Source organism: Scylla paramamosain, chromosome 5 (genome assembly GCF_035594125.1).
Source record: "Scylla paramamosain isolate STU-SP2022 chromosome 5, ASM3559412v1, whole genome shotgun sequence".
Taxonomy (NCBI): Eukaryota; Metazoa; Arthropoda; class Malacostraca; order Decapoda; family Portunidae; genus Scylla; species Scylla paramamosain.
In genome coordinates this window covers 15,352,671-15,369,366 of record NC_087155.1, presented here as the reverse complement: position 1 = coordinate 15,369,366, position 16,696 = coordinate 15,352,671, and the positions used below count along the sequence as shown (strand labels likewise).

Below are 16,696 nucleotides of genomic sequence, written 5' to 3'. Positions count from 1 at the left end.
AAGAGTTGAATGTGCATCTGTATCACTTATATTTTCTCCTACGGCTTATCTTCGAATTCAACACAGTGCTTTAATGTAAGTTTTGAATATCATCACGAAAGACACCACCGCATTTTCACCATTTACACTTTGTTTACAATGGCTTATCATCGAATTTAAGATAATGGTTTAATGAAAGTTTAGAACATAATTACGAAGAACTCCACCGTATTTCCACTAACGAAACTCTGCCTGCTATGGCTTATCTTCGAATTTAACATAGTGCTTTAATTCAAGTTTAGAATAAAATTATGAAAAAATATCTACCACTGACAGCAAAATGATTGATCGAGAAGTATAAATATTTCAGTACTCGTCATATGACTTTGAAATATACGATACAGATGTCATATTATCATTATTACTCGAAGAATTCAAAATCTACTTTCCTTTACTATCATACTAAAGTACTAACCAACATGACAACTACCGGGACAGTTTAGGCAGTTCAAATATGTCAGTATGTGTGGTGTTACTTTAGGGTTACATACTATAGCACTCGAGAGATTCAGAACAGCTGCCCAACTTTCCTTTAATATCATGCCACGTAAACTACGAGCGAGCACTACATCCACCGGGACTGTCTGCGCACACCTGAGCAGTTCAAATATTTTACTACGTGTCATCTTACTTCAAGATTATCATAAATTATCAATCGAGATATTCAAAACAAATGCGCTACTTTCCTATAATATCACACTAAACTACTTTCCAGGATTACATCTACAGGGACACTTTACACAAACCCGGAAAAAAACAGCGCAAGGTTGAGATGGCAAGTGGAGTGAAGTCCCTCCGTGGAGGTGAGGAAACACACGCAACCATGAAAGTGAAGTGGCCCTTGGCGTGTTTCTCGCAAGTGTGTGAAGCACAGCGGAGGACAACAGATCGCCTCAGGTAGAGCATATGTGGCACATATACATAAATATTTGCATCCACACATACATACATACATATATACGTGATGCATACATATATACATACATAAATACATACATAGGAGGAGGCAGTAGGCACCTGCCGAAACGATAATTACTCCCAGTGAGGTCTAAAGCACTGGATCAGGGATGCTGTGAACTTATCATTAAACCCAGCTGTGACCTCACTGAACGTTTCCCTTTGTGTCTCACAATTTAAGGAGGCAGTCACAGCCTGCCCCCTAAAGACAACTCTTTTCCTCCACACAAAACTACAGGCACCTAATAACGCACACACCCTTCACTCAAAATTTCAAAATTATCATGGCGACTCCTACACCAGCCTCGGAGTTCCCATCTGGGGAGGGGACCACAAATGTCCCAGGTCGGACTGCCCTTCTGACGATGACCCTAAGTGTCTTGACACCCCCTCAACTTTTTCTTCATTAACTTCTGCAACATTCGCGGTCTAAGATCTAATTTTCAATCTGTAGAACACCACTTCTCCTCTTCTAAACCTAATCTTCTTTTCCTCACTGAAACTCAGATGTCTGAGGCAACTGACAGTAGCCCCTTTTCTGTTCCCTTTCTACTTTCCCTATCCTCATTTTCGATCCAAAGCTGGATGCTGCGTTTATGTACGCAGCGACTTAACCTGCTCTCGTGCCCACGCTCTTGAATCTTCCGAATTTTCCACCATCTGGCTACGACTACAGAGTCACTCTCAAAACTAAATTTATCTGTGCTGTATACCTCTCACCTAACTCCTCTGACTATAAATAATTCTTTAACTACTTAACTTCCAAAGTGGAACACTTTCTGACTCTCTTCCCTTTTGCAGAGATCTCTATTCTTGGAGACCTCAATGTTCACCACCAGCTTTGGCTATCCTCTCCCTTCACTGACCATCCTGGTGAACTAGCCTTCAACTTTGTTATCCTCCACAACCTAGAGCAATTGGTGCAACATCCTACTCGTATTCCTGACAGTCTTGGAGATACGCCCAACATTCTTGACCTTTTCCTGACCTCTAATCCTTCTACTGATGCTGTCACCCTCTCTTTTCCGTTAGGCTCCTCTGATCACAATCTCATATCTGTATCTTGTCCTATCGTTCCAATCCCTCCTCAGGATACCCCTAAGCGAAGGTGCCTCTGGTGTTTTGCCTCTGCTAGTTGGAGTGACCTGAGGAGGTATTTTGCTGATTTTCCTTGGAATGACTACTGTTTCCGTGTCAGAGACCCGTCTTTGTGTGCTGAGGGCATAACAGAGGTGATAGTGTCTGGCATGGAGGCGTACATTCCTCACTCTTTTTCTCGACCTAAACCTTCCAAACCTTGGTTTAACACAGGTTGTTCTCGTGCTATACATGGTAGAGAGGTGGCCCACAAGAGGTACTTAAGCCTTCCATCACCAGAATCTTATGCACTTTATATTTCTGCCCGGAACCATGCCAAGTCTGTTCTCTAACTAGCCAAAAACTCCTTCATTAACAGAAAGTGTCAAAATCTTTCAAGATCTAACTCCCCTTGTGACTTCTGGCATCTAGCCAAAAATATCTCCAATAACTTTGCTTCTTCTTTCCGTCCTTTATTTCAACCAGATGGCACCACTGCTATCACATCTATCTCTAAAGCTGAACTCTTCGCTCAAACCTTTGCTAAAAAATCTACCTTGGACGATTCTGGGCTTGTTCCTTCCTCTCCTCCACCCTCAGACTACTTCATGTTACCTATTAAAATTCCTTCCAATGATGTTTTCCATGGCCTCGCTGACCTAAACCCTCGGAAGGCTTATGGCCTTGATGAGGTTCCTCCTAATGTTCTCCAAAACTGTGCCTCCGTGCTTGCACCTTGCCTTGTCAAACTCTTTCAGCTCTATCTGTCAACATCTACCTTTCCTTCTTGCTGGAAGTTTGCCTACATTCAGCCTGCTCCTAAAAGGGGTGACCGTTCTAATACCTCAAACTACCGTTCTATTGCTTTAATTTCCTGCCTATCTAAAGTTTTTGAATCTATCCTCAACAGGAAAATTCTTAAACATCTATCCCTTCACAACCTTCTATCTGATCGCCAGTATGGCTTCCGTCAAGGCCGCTCTACTGGTGATCTGGATTTCTTTACTGAGTCTTGGTCATCCTCTTTTAGAGATTTTAGTGAAACTTTTGCTGTTGCCTTGAATATGTCAAAAGCTTTTGATAGAGTCTGGCACAAAGTTTTGATTTCCAAACTACCCTCCTACGGCTTCTATCTTTCTCTCTGTAACTTCATCTCAAGTTTCCTTTCTGACCGTTCTATTGCTGATGTAGTAGACGGTCACTCTTCTTCTCCTAAATCTATTAACAGTGGTGTTCCTCAGGGTTCTGTCCTGTCACCCACTCTCTTATTATTATTCATCAATGACGTTCTAAACCAAACTTCTTGTCCTATCCACTCCTTCGTTGATGATACCACCCTGCACTTTTCCATGTCTTTTCACAGACGTCCAACCCTTCAGGAAGTAAACATTTCACGCAGGGTATCCACAGAACGCATGCCTTCTGATCTTTCTAAAATTTCTGACTGGGGCAGAGCAAACTTGGTATTGTACAGTTGGCCAGTGTCCCTCCTATATAAAAAAAAAAAAAATAAATAAATAAATAAATATATACATATATACATACATATTTCTTTGACCACAATTTTGCCAATATCATATAAAAACATAATACAACTAAAAAGTGGAGAGAGAGAGAGAGAGAGAGAGAGAGAGAGAGAGAGAGAGAGAGAGAGAGAGAGAGAGAGAGAGAGAGAGAGAGAGAGAGAGAGAGAGAGAGAGAGAGAGAGAGAGAGAGAGAGATGCTGTGGAAGACGGCAGATGCAAGATAGCGTGCACAGTTGCAAGGAAGTATCCTGTTGTTTTAGTTAAGTAGAGCAAAGAGTTAAGTTACAAAGAAAGTATGTGAGAGGCACAGTCCATTCCTGCTTGTATGAACTGCTGGTATGGAGAGCAACTGAGGGAAGCAAAAATTAGTGAGAAGATGTGAATGAGACCAAAGTTTGCAGACATGAACTAGAAGAGCAGGAATCGTTGGCCAAGTGCTAAGGATGAGGGTGTACGGAGAGATAAAGTGTATGCAAAGAGCGAGCATAAGAGCATGAGAGGGAAGTCTGATAAGACAGAAGAGATTGTAAGCTGTGAAGAGAATTGATATTTCGTGTTATCAATAGAAGCTTCCCATTGCTATGAAGAATCAGTGTCAATGATGGGAATGAGAGAGAGAGAGAGAGAGAGAGAGAGAGAGAGAGAGAGAGAGAGAGAGAGAGAGAGAGAGAGAGAGAGAGAGAGAGAGAGAGAGAGAGACAAGGATTAAGCGAAGTAGGACTTAAATTGCGTCTAGAACTCTACGTCAGAGTTAAAACACAAAACTTCACACTTTTATGAATAATCAGTGTTCACGACGATCAAGTAACGTAGAAACTGGTTACCGGCCGAAACCTTAGCCAGAGTAAAGAGTGAAGCTTGCCAGGAAGAATCAGTGTCCTCAACGAAACTGGGACAGATGACAAACGAATGATCAACAAAACGCCGCAAGTCCGAGTCACAATAATTCACGCGAAAGAGTAACGCGTCATATTGTTTAAAAAAAAAAAAAAATAATAAAAAAATAATAATAAAATAAATCAATATCCATGACAAAACTACGAAAAGGGATCGAAGTAACCAGGATTAGCGTACTCAACGAAACTGAGAAAGACAACAAGCAAAGAAGGGTTTGCATCACTCCCCAGGGCTGAGTCAACTATGAATCACACGAAAGAATAAAATCATCACATCGCCACGGAGAGTCGGTGTCCACGACAAAACTGCGAGGAGAGATCAAGGCAAGGAGTCCAGAATAATAATAATAATAATAATGAAAAAAAAAAGATTAGCATCCTCAACGAAACTGAGAAATAGGATCTAGACAACACCCCACATATGAATTTCAATAGACCACAGGAAAGAGTAAAGCAAAATATTGTTAAAAGAATCAATAACCACGACCAAACTGCGAAAGGGGATCAAGGAAAGTTGTCAAAATGTGCAGAAGTGAAACATGCGTGGTACATTCTCTCCTCGCAAGCACTCGGCGCGTATAAAGTCCATCTTAAAACCACTATTCCTTCCTGTTATCTGGCACTATTTCTGCTAAACAACTTGTATCCACGACCCTCCTAAAGGCACCTCTTCCTCAGCCCAGTCCCAAGAGAGCGGCTGCTGCAGTGTGGGAGCAGCGACCCACACCACCACATGCCGGTTATTTCATGTCCAAACAAGTGGCTGTTTATATGACGTTTATAGTAGAGGTTTTAAAAGTAAATCACACGAAGTTTTGGGTAATACCAAGGGAGCGTGTGATGATTCTCTTTTTTTTTTTTTTCTGTGCTTGGATTCCACATCTACTTTACATCACCGTCACCATCATCATCATCATCGCATCATCACCGTCATCAATCCACTATCATCATGCAGTGAGTTCACAACAGCACAAAAACTCACAACGATTATGTCTTACTTGTTTTCCCCTCTTAATTTTTACATTTACATTCTACACCATCATCTCCGTCATCACCATCACCATCGAATATAAACCCACAGCAGCACAAAAATCTCAAAGAAAAAAAAAACTCCAAACACAAAACGAACGTGCATATGTAATACTTTGCAGAAATACCCAACCGAATATGTTTCCATAGACCTGAATAAGCAACACAACATGAAAGCAGTGTGTGGGAAACCAAAGCTGAGTTTAGAGACTTGCAAAATCTGTGTGGAAATATATCCCTCGTTTTGCACACGGGTAGAGATGAGGCTCAGTGGAAAACCAATAGCATGTGGTGAGGTAAAGATAAAAAAAAATGTACGTGATAGTATAATTTGAAGGGAGAAATATGTACAAATAAGATAAGCTATAGTATTATCATTATTGTTATTATTATTATTATTAATATTATTATTATTATTATTATTATTATTATTACCTTCATCACTATAATATTTTACTAATATTTTTAGTAACACTTGTTCAAGAGAGAGAGAGAGAGAGAGAGAGAGAGAGAGAGAGAGAGAGAGAGAGAGAGAGAGAGAGAGAGAGAGAGAGAGAGAGAGAGCAATTCAGATCTTGTCCTAAAAAAGAAGTGATGTGTATCAATGCATGGACATTTATCTTTCATTCTCCTTTCCCCCCCCCTCTCTCTCTCTCTCTCTCTCTCTCTCTCTCTCTCTCTCTCTCTCTCTCTCTCTCTCTCTCTCTCTCTCTCTCGAACAAGTGTTACTAAAAATAATAGTAAAATATTATAGTGATGAAGGTAATAATAATAATAATAATAATAATAATAATAATAATAATAATAATAATAATAATAATAATAATAATAATAACAACAACAATAATAATAACAAGAAGAACAACTACTACAATAATAAAATTAATAATAATAAAAAGACAACTATGGATGGGTTTACCAGTTTTTACGAACATAAGAGAAGCTACAAGAAGTCATTTGGCCTACACGTGGCAGTCCCTGTATAAAACAAAGCATACCCACATCCACCTATCATCCCCCTCCATTAACTTATTTAATTTTCATTTAATTAATCTTTCCTACTGGCTCTGCACTAAACCTGATAACTGTGACTCGAGGCTAACGCGATGAATATAAGAAGCGAATGAATAGAGATTAAAATATTTCTTAGTTTCCCTGCTCTGTGTTATTACGGTGTCACCTCAAGCCACAGGTGACCTTCACACTAGGAAAACGCTTATATCCTCGTACCTAGTGAAGCAAGTCCCGCGTGGCATTATTATTATTATTTTTTTCCATGAGATTACTTATTCGTTTATGGCAAGGAGCTAAACAGAGTACGAGTTGGGTCTTTCTCCACTGTTTATCTGTGTATCTGTATGTTAATTATTTATTTGTGTTTGTATTTATGTATTTATCTATGTTTTATCTATTTGTTTATCTTATCTTTTACCTATGTATCTATCTATCAATCTATCTGGCTATCTGTCTGTATGGCTGTTTGTTTATGCACTCGTAAGCTTTTTAGAATTTCATACAGTTTAGCAAATAAATTAACAGTATGTAGTTTGTCTTGAGATCAAAGAATCTGCCCAAGTCTACCTGCCTGTCTGTCTGTTTATCTGTCTTTCAGTCAGCCTGTCTCTTTGCTTATGCCTATATGTCTGTCAGTAGATCTGTCTGTCTATCCAGTTGTCTGTTTCTGTGTCTGTCTGACCTTCTTCATTTTGTCTGCCAGTTCGTCTGTCGTCTGCTGTCAATCTGCCTGTTCGTCAAAGTAAGCATGCGGATTATTACCTTGAAGAGATGTTTGGTGAACTGCACGCCACTGAGAACTGACTTGCATCACTCTCACTAACCAGAGCTTCACCATCTGCCGCGGGTCACCAGTTGTTGCTCCTCTCACCTTCACCACCATCCACACCCCCTGCCTGTCCTCCTTGCCTTGCTCGTCCTGCGTAAAGAATGTATAATTAAAACACCGCGCGTATTACTCGTATATATTAATTTAGCCATGTATATTTAAGTTCACATAGAAAGGCTAGACCTGCACATGGCATCTCACTGGCCGAGGGAACACTTGTGTCGAGTGCTTACGGGGCCAGGGGGAGATGAGTGCCCGGCAGGAGGGTCAGAAGGGGTGATAGTCGTACCTAGTAACATCCTCGCCTCGCCCGTAACGCCTCCACCATACTAAAACACACACACACCTGTGCTGCTCGCGCCAATCCGGAATAAAAACGTAATGCTGTCGTGGATACCTCGTTTTCTTTTTTACCTCAAGCAGAAGTGACAGAAAATAACCCGCTCCGTATCCGAGACTCATCTATTTTGTTATGTTGAAAATTGGTGAGTGAAATAGGTTTGTGGGCAGGTTTTCACTGTATTTTTTTCTTTCGTGTTTACTTTTATAGTTTAAGTAGGTTAACAGGTATTTGAGTAATCTCCCTCTCTCTCTCTCTCTCTCTCTCTCTCTCTCTCTCTCTCTCTCTCTCTCTCTCTCTCTACCGGAAATTATTATCTGGTAGTTGGATTTATTTAGGTGAGAGAGAGAGAGAGAGAGAGAGAGAGAGAGAGAGAGAGAGAGAGAGAGAGAGAGAGAGAGAGAGAGAGAGAGAGAGAGAGAGAGAGAGACTTGTCGTCCCGAAATAATTAAATGTACATTCTCTATTCGAAACTACCACCACCACCACCACCACCACCACCACCACCACTGCCACCATTACCACCACCACCACCACCACAGCCACTCACACAGCACCCACACCTGTACATATCTAAGAGACAGATAAAAACAAGTACGACAGTTATAAAAAGTTTAAGATTACTCAATTAATGAAAACTATGTCAGAATAATTATACATACCACACTGTCATGTTCCACGTAGACATATTTTACTGAAGGATGATGGTGATGATTATGACGCTCACTTATTTAGGATCCGCAAATAATAATGATAATGATAATAATAATAATAATAATAATAAGAAAAAGAAGAAGAAGAAAAAAAGACGAAGGAGGAGGAGAAGGAGAAGAAGGAGAAGAAAAAGAGAGGGAGGAAGAGGAGGAGAACAAGAGAAAGAAAACGAAGAGAAGAAGGAGGAGGAGGAGGACGTGGAAGAGGAGGACGAGCGCACATTCACATTATAGCATCAACGATGAGCCACATGTATTAAGAAACCACAACCTTGAAAATCTCAGTGAAAGAAAGGCTGAACAACAAAGTCATCACCACAACCCTGCGCAACACTCACTCCCTTCCCTCAGGCATTCCACGCACACTACCGAGGAAAATCCCTCTGATATTACTAACGCTCAGCTTCCTGTCGCCACCGCCTCATGTCGCTTTGTCCGTGGATAGATTAGTAACACACACACACACACACACACACACACACACACACACACACACACACACACACACACACAGACTTCCAGCCACTTTTATAGATATGTCGTCGGTTATTCGCTTAGATGTGCACATTTCGTAGTAAGGATAATCTGGAACTCCTTGATAAATGGGTCAATCACGTTGGATAAGTAAAGAATAGTTGAATTTCCTCAGTAAAACAACGTCTTAAGCAAACTTACGTACAGTCCACATTCATCTTTGTTCTAACTTTCCCACTAACTTGGCTACACAATAAATCCACCAGAGTTTCCACCAATAATTTTTGCGAGTTACGGTCTGAGGGCACTAAGTTACACTCCCATAAGGCCTTGGTAGCGCTCAGGCCTCAACTTCACTAACACCGCACCTCAGTAGCGCAGTGTATATAAGCTCACGTCACGTCTAAGTGATACGCTCGCACTCCAGCAAAGGTTCCCCTCTCAGGAAATGAAAGGAACGGGAGGAAATCTTTACCTTACAGACTGCTTCATTCCGCCCAGCATTCAGATCCCACCAATAGTTTTCGTTAAAGATGAAAGCCACAAGGAATTTTATTTTAGCACCAGCACTCCAGGGAAGGGCGATCAGATCAGAAGGTTTTTTGGGCATTCCACAAACACTTACAGAGTTTCGTGCGCCTCTCCTCTGTTTGGCGCCCCCGGAAGGCATGAAAGTTAGGCAAAAAGGCAATGAGTTTTACCGAGGAAGTTTGGTTTGTGTTATCTTCCATCCATCAAGGAAGAGGGAAGTTGTTGGACGCTTCCCTTCACTTCATTGCCGTGAGATTGGCACCACATGACGCTCCTACCGCCGCAGGCGTTCTTTTGAAGGTGCGTCTGGCCAGTTTAGTTTGGTATGAATGAGTATGATGCCTCGAGGTGGAGAAGGCAATGAAGAGTGAACAGCGCCAAGCTCGTCAAATAAGATACGGTTGCTTGAGCATTGAGAGAGAGAGAGAGAGAGAGAGAGAGAGAGAGAGAGAGAGAGAGAGAGAGAGAGAGAGAGAGAGAGAGAGAGAGAATTCCGTACACTCTGTAGATGACGCACTGTATAATCATGATTCTGGAGCTATATGGCATTTTTTTAGCTACACTTGCTATTGGAACATTTCTTGTCTTTTTCCCTTTAGTATCTCCGTAGGTCACCAGTTTGTGCAGCGACGAAGTCATGCAAAAATGATCCCAGCTAAGGTGATTTTGTTACTCGTACTTTCGCTCCAGATTGTCATGTACTAACTGTAAGGCGCTCCAGTCCTCTGACGGCTCATTACGCGTAGCATTTGCCAGACCTGCCGTTTCCTAACCTTGAGATGTGGACTCGTGTATACAAAGTAGTAAGCTCTCGGTGTCTCCTCTCGTAGATATCTGAAGGAAAGCGCTGTTCTCTGACACAGAAAACAAGAAAGTAAATATATACAAGTATTCTGCATTCATGGTATTTGTAAACATAACATCAGCTCAACAAGATACCGCCCTGCCCTTACATGTCACGCACGAGTATATGAGTAACACCTTGACGCAGTTGTTAATGTTTTATTAATACTTATTGGAGTTATATACACGTCCCTCAGCGAAGCACGTAATTGCAGTGATGCCCTTAAGTGAAGCGGCATTAGGGGCAAGGCTTCCTAATATTAATAAGGACTACAATTATGTTCTTTTTACAGGGCGCAGCAAAAATCCTTATTACATTATACACAAGGTTCACAAGACAATAGATTCCAAAACGTGTGGAAGTTATTGATTATTAAGCTACGCCAGTCACTGAGGATGTGGAAATATTCTGAGATGAAAAGTAAGTGTATCTTTTATGGACAGCGTAAATAAATGTCCTACTCATGTCTGTGAAAAATTGCTGTATTTCTTCATATAATTTTCCAAGTTACGTAATACAATGAAGACGTGGAAGTATTTCGAGATGAAAGGTAAGCGTGTTTTTTATAGACAGCGGAAATATTTATGTCCTACTGATGTCTGTGAATATATCTCATATTTCCACGCACATAATTTATAACAAGACCATGTTCTGATGCAACGAATATGATATTTCAACCAAAGTATGTATGTATGTCATCAATCCTATAAAATCCTACTTGAATAACGATAAACTTGTCAGGGTGAAGGGGAGCAGCAGTAGCAGTGTGTGTGTTGTGTGTGTGTGTGTGTGTGTGTGTGTGTGTGTGTGTGTGTGTGTGCGCAGGTGCAGCATAGTTTATTTACGAGAATCTTACCATTTTATGCTTCTTTATTTTATAATCATAAATATAATACATGCAAGGAATTAATTCAGTTATGTGTGTGTGTGTGTGTGTGTGTGTGTGTGTGTGTGTGTGTGTGTGTGTGTGTGTGTGTGTGTGTGTGTGTGTGTGTGTGTCAACTCCAACGTGTGATCTTATTCAAACATTACTTTCCACATATAACTTTTGAGTTGAAATATGAAAATAATAATAATAATAATAATAATAATCTACTGGAGCTGTTAATTCTGCAAGTTTGTAAAATTCACTGCAACATTTCGTTTTTCGCACTCTCTGATTCTTATCTAAAACGTGCAAATACTAGTAAAGAAAAGACACGTAAAATGATTGTGACTTTATTTTTAAAACACCGCGTCGCGTTCTAAATACCCTCCTGTACTGGAAGTTTTCCGTATTAAGAAGGGACTCGTATCATGAAATTAAGAGTCACCAGGAAACATTCGCAGGATAATATTGAAATAACATGAGTGTTTCCATCCGGGGCTAGGTTAGGTTAGGGTTGAGTTAGGTTAGATTAGGTTAGGTTAGGTTAAGTTAGGTTAGGTTAGGTTAAGTTAGGTCTAATTATGTTTGGGTTGATTTAAGTCAGGTCAAGTTAGGTTAGGTTGAGGTAAATTAGGTTTTGGTAGAGTTAAGTTAGGTTTCTTTGCTTTAGGTTAGATTTCATTGCTAAACCCTTCGCTGTATGTGTCACAATTAAAAGAAAAAAAATCACCACCTTTTTACCCGGTAATAAATAGTCACTGTCTCGAAATTAGAAGGCTAGGGTTATTTCCATAAAACTCCAACAGCTATATCTGAGAGCTTAGTCACGGCAGCAGGGCGAGTTACGTTTTCTTTCACCCTTGCATGAGAACAGTCAGGAAAGCGATGATGGAGATAATGAGCGGGGCAGTGTTTAGGTGAGAAAAAACAAGCATACGAGATGGTGCGCAAGTGATAAGATGATACAGGCATTTGTTTTTCCTTCCTATGGTCACGTAAATATAGAACTGCATGTGTCGCCTGTGGTGGTGCCTGTGTTGGTGCAGGTGGCATGATGGTGTGCGGTTCTCGTCTCTCCCTGTGTCTCTCCTGAAGCTTAGTTACTCTTCGTCTCCCTTGGTTTTGTTTGGGTGAGTTTCGTGGCTCATTTCGTTCGTTCGTTCTCTCTCTCTCTCTCTCTCTCTCTCTCTCTCTCTCTCTCTCTCTCTCTCTCTCTCTCTCTCTCTCTCTCTCTCATTAACGTTCTTGTCATCATGAAAACTACTTCCATAAAAACTCATGCTCCATAACAACACGCCTCGCAGTCCTCTTCCTCTTCCTCCTCCTCCTCCTCCTCCTTTTCTTCTTCCTCCTCCTCCTTCTCGTCCTCCTCTTCCTCCTCTCTGCTTTGTCCCCCGCTAGTGTAACAATACAGTGGACAGCTATTATTTTCATTAAGTCATTACAGAGTGGGGGATCATGAAAATACGTATCAAGCACGCACACCTCAGCTGCTGGAAATGAACTGTAATGGAAACAATGCGAGTTATAGCGATAATCGTAAATGCGAATGTGTATCTGTCTGACCAGTTTGTTTGTGTATGTGCATTTGTCTATCTGTCTCTCTATCTGTCTATCTGAGCCTCTCTCTCTTTCTGTCTTTCGCCACTATGTTTATAAGAAATAGTATTTCCTAAATGGATTTTGTCATTCAGTTTGAAGCTCCACAAGCAAAAAATATACAAAAATGAAGAAAAGGAGAAAAAAAAGAAAGAGAAAAGAAGGTAATAAAGGGATACAAACTATTATCAGTAAAATATTTCATAATCACACGAAGTTCAAACTTTTTCACGTACTGAAAACCTAAACATCTACATGAATAAGACATCACAGAATTATCCTATGAATAAATGAATGGATAGATACGTAAATGAGAAAACAATGCAGATTTAAGTATACTCATTCTCATTTCTGTTATCTAATAACAAGTTGTAGTAATGAAGTTGCATTCGTTTTGCCTTGGGAGTGCAGGATGTAGAAGTAAATAGGAATGTGGGGTGATGACAGAGAGAGAGAGAGAGAGAGAGAGAGAGAGAGAGAGAGAGAGAGAGAGAGAGAGAGAGAGAGAGAGAGAGAGAGAGAGAGAGAGAGAGTTAAAAAGTTAGGAAGGACAGCAAAAAATAATATATTCTGAAACACATCTGCGCCACAACTCTACTACTTTCAAAAGATTCTAGTTGAAGTTACAACGGTTTCTAAGCATGTTTTTGTCGTAACAGATGAACAAAATTTCTACATAAATGACAGTAGAAACACTCTAGAGAACCCTTTAGAAATAACCGTGGCGAGGGGGCAGAGCATTTTTAAGTACGGCCCATTGAAAGCATGTAGGATCGTGTGTTAAAGTCACTGCCTGCCATGGGGACCAGCGCGGGACGGTCCCTCCAGGCAGAACACAAAGAGGTGCACTAATCCTTTTCAGCGAGGTGGTGGCCGCGCGTGCTGCCACCACCCCCGCCAGGATTAGAGTGAGCCGCTGAGAGCCACTTGTAGCTAAACTTGCTACCATTCAGCGCGGCGTGAGTGCGGTACTTGGCTCACTCTGTACGTTGTGGTGTGGGAGGCTTCAGATATTTGAATGCAGCAGGTTCTCGTGTGTGTGTATGTGTGGGTGGACAATGGATAGTGGTGAGCGCGTGGGTGGATGTTATGTGGGCATAGGTGAGTGTAGGTGGACGGTGGGTGTTAAGTGGGGTACGTGATTGGTAAGTGTGTGCGAGGACGGTGGATGGCGAGTGTGCTAAAGTGAGTAGTGACTGTGGACGGTGGGGGTGGACTTGGATGTGAATGGAGGGATTCTGGGTGAGCGAGGCGGAGAGTTAGGCCCTTCACGACCTTCCTGCAGCGGCTCCGGACGAGGGCTTATGAAGAATACGGGTATCAAGCCTTTATGGAACCTTTGCCAAGTTTACAGACTCCATTACGACCAGCAGAGAGAAGTTATTAAGCCCTCCACGTCTCTTATAATACCCTGAATGGTTCCTATTATGTCTGCACACTCCTTACTTGATTATACTCGTACTTCCACATACTTCATCTTAAGGCGAGAAAAATTATATGAACTTCACAGCTGCTGGCCACGTTAATGAGAACACTCCCTCCTTGACTCGGTAATCAGGGCACAGGTACAAGAGGCTGACAGAAAAATATTCATGCACTAATTCCTGCCGCCTTGATGAATTATCCTTTAGCCATTGACGCCCAAACATGAAGAATGTTATACGTGTCAGCAATTGCGACTCAGGCACATCGAATGAAGATCAATTAGTTATTTCTTAACGTTACCGAGGAAGATTTAAGATTATGGGCGGTATACACTGCCCTGATACACACACACACACACACACACACACACACACCTGTCTGTTCCCTTAGGCGTCTCACACAGGAAATACACCAGATGTTTCTGTTCAAGTGTTATTATTTTTCCCCAATGCACGCACGTAATGGAATTTTCTCATTATAGTCACTGGAAGCTTCTTACTTTTTGCATGATTTACGTAACGGCAACGATAATGCTACCAACAACAACAACAATAATAATAATAATAATAATAATAATAATAATAATAATAATAATAATAATAATAATAACAGCAGCAGCAGCAGCAATAGTAGTAGTAGTAGTAGTAGTAGCAGTAGTAGTAGTAGCAAATGCACTAGAAAAAAAATAATAGTGATAATAACAATACTAATAACGATCATAAAACAACAGCAACATCATCAACAATATCAATAAAACAAAAATTCCTACACACAACACAAGATTACACCAATTGTAGCTTCCGTGTCGCTTCCTGGCGCGTGAGGGCAGGGAAGGAATGCACAGAGGAAGGTGGCGAGGAGAGGAAATGAACAGGAAAAGAGAAGCGAGGCAGCGGAAATAGAGGAAGAGAGGAGGCAGAGAGTTATGAAAGGAAGACACACGCGAGGCTTTGAAGAAATGTCATCAGAAAATTATTTATTCATGAACAATCACAAATTTCCCTGAGTTGTCTGTATGTACGTCTGTCTGTCTACGTATCCCTGTCTGTCTGTCTGTTTTGTGTGTCTACTGGGCTATTCTTACCTATCAATCACTCAATCAACTGGTTTACCTTTACATCTGTCCTTTAATTCATTCACCCATTCATTCGTCGATTAATTTTTCAGGTTTATTTCACCTGTTCCAGTAATTTTTCATTTATTTTATTTTATTTTCATCTATCTATTTATTTTCTATATAAGAGAGACTGGTCAAGGTTACAAAAAAAAGAAAAAAGGTGGAAATACGCATGTCCTACTCCCGGCCAGCGAGCCAGGCTGTCTGAGCAGTACTGACACAGGAACAAGAGCATTGGTATCTCCTTTTATCATTATCAACTAAAGAAGAACATTAGTAACATTGTGTGTGTGTGTGTGTGTGTGTGTGTGTGTGTGTGTGTGTGTGTGTGCACCATTCTTCCATCACATCACATCTGCGCGACCATCACCATAACATTTACGAGCCAGCCAGTTTTGATGTGATGGACGCTCACCTGCCTGAATTACCGCTTCTTCCTATTAGTAATGAATAACGGCTATTGACACGCAAGGTATAGGGCGCTATTGCTCTCCACCGTAACGACTAATTCCTAGGTACATGGGTCATTACGCCCGTGCTTCCTAAGTGCGCCATAAAACCCATAACAGTCATGGCCACACAGGACAAGTGCCGGATAATGTGGCCATCACTTGCTCATTATCATTGCCAGCGATCAAGAAGCCATTGGTAGGAATTTCCCGCGAGAACTTTGTGTGGTTGCAGCAAAGGATTATGCAAGAGAGAGTGAGAGAAGAGAATTAGGATTTCATGCTTACGATAGTGGTTGCTGTCTGTTTTTATTTTCTTTCTTTTCTTTCTTTCTTGATTTTAGTTAAGTGGAGAATCAACGAGGTCAATTGGCGCCGCTCCCTTTGAATTATTCGTGTGTGTGTGTGTGTGTGTGTGTGTGTTCTGATGTGCAGTCACGTGGTTATCTCTACACAAAAGCGCTTCATTGAGTTTCCCATTAGGGGTGGATGCGTGTGCGTGACCGAGATACGACAAAACAACATCATCATCATCACTTCAGTATTTCCAGTAATGTCCTCAACTTTGATACTCCATGACAAAAAAAAAAAAAAAAAAAAAAAAAAAAAAAGGCAGGAACATACCAAAGACCAGACGTTAATTGGTTAGAAGGCACCACACGTACCCACACCGTGCAGATCATCAAGAGGGACAGCCTTCAAGCGGACCACGAGTACCTTCTGCATCGCCTGATTGACTCTTGACAGCCACCCGTGTGCTATTTATACTACCCTTGCTGATTGGTTTCTTGACGAGGAAAGAACGTGTGGGAGGCAGCAGACACTAGAAGAGAGAGAGAGAGAGAGAGAGAGAGAGAGAGAGAGAGAGAGAGAGAGAGAGAGAGAGAGAGAGAGAGAGAGAGAATGAGTTTGTGCGCGTGCCATGCTCCACACCGCCTCAGAAAGTTTATAATGATGTAGAAAGAGATA

At 41.2% G+C, this 16,696-nt stretch overlaps 1 protein-coding gene across 3 annotated transcripts in view; it reads right to left on the bottom strand.

The window, feature by feature from the left end:
* Positions 1–8,507, bottom strand: part of LOC135100579 (endoplasmic reticulum aminopeptidase 1-like) — a 60,891-nt gene extending 52,384 nt beyond the window's left edge. The window contains exons 1-2 of one of the 3 annotated variants that reach the window (XM_064003601.1): positions 8,370–8,507; positions 7,301–7,457 (exon numbers count right to left, since the gene is read on the bottom strand). In XM_064003601.1, coding sequence (XP_063859671.1) covers positions 7,301–7,421 — 121 coding nt within the window. In that variant the 5' untranslated portion in view covers positions 7,422–7,457; positions 8,370–8,507. Of the gene's footprint in view, positions 1–7,300; positions 7,458–7,600; positions 7,682–8,369 lie in introns of those variants that run through there. The other 2 variants (XM_064003599.1, XM_064003602.1) reach the window with 2 other exon arrangements.
* Between the last annotated feature and the right edge of the window lie 8,189 nt (positions 8,508–16,696).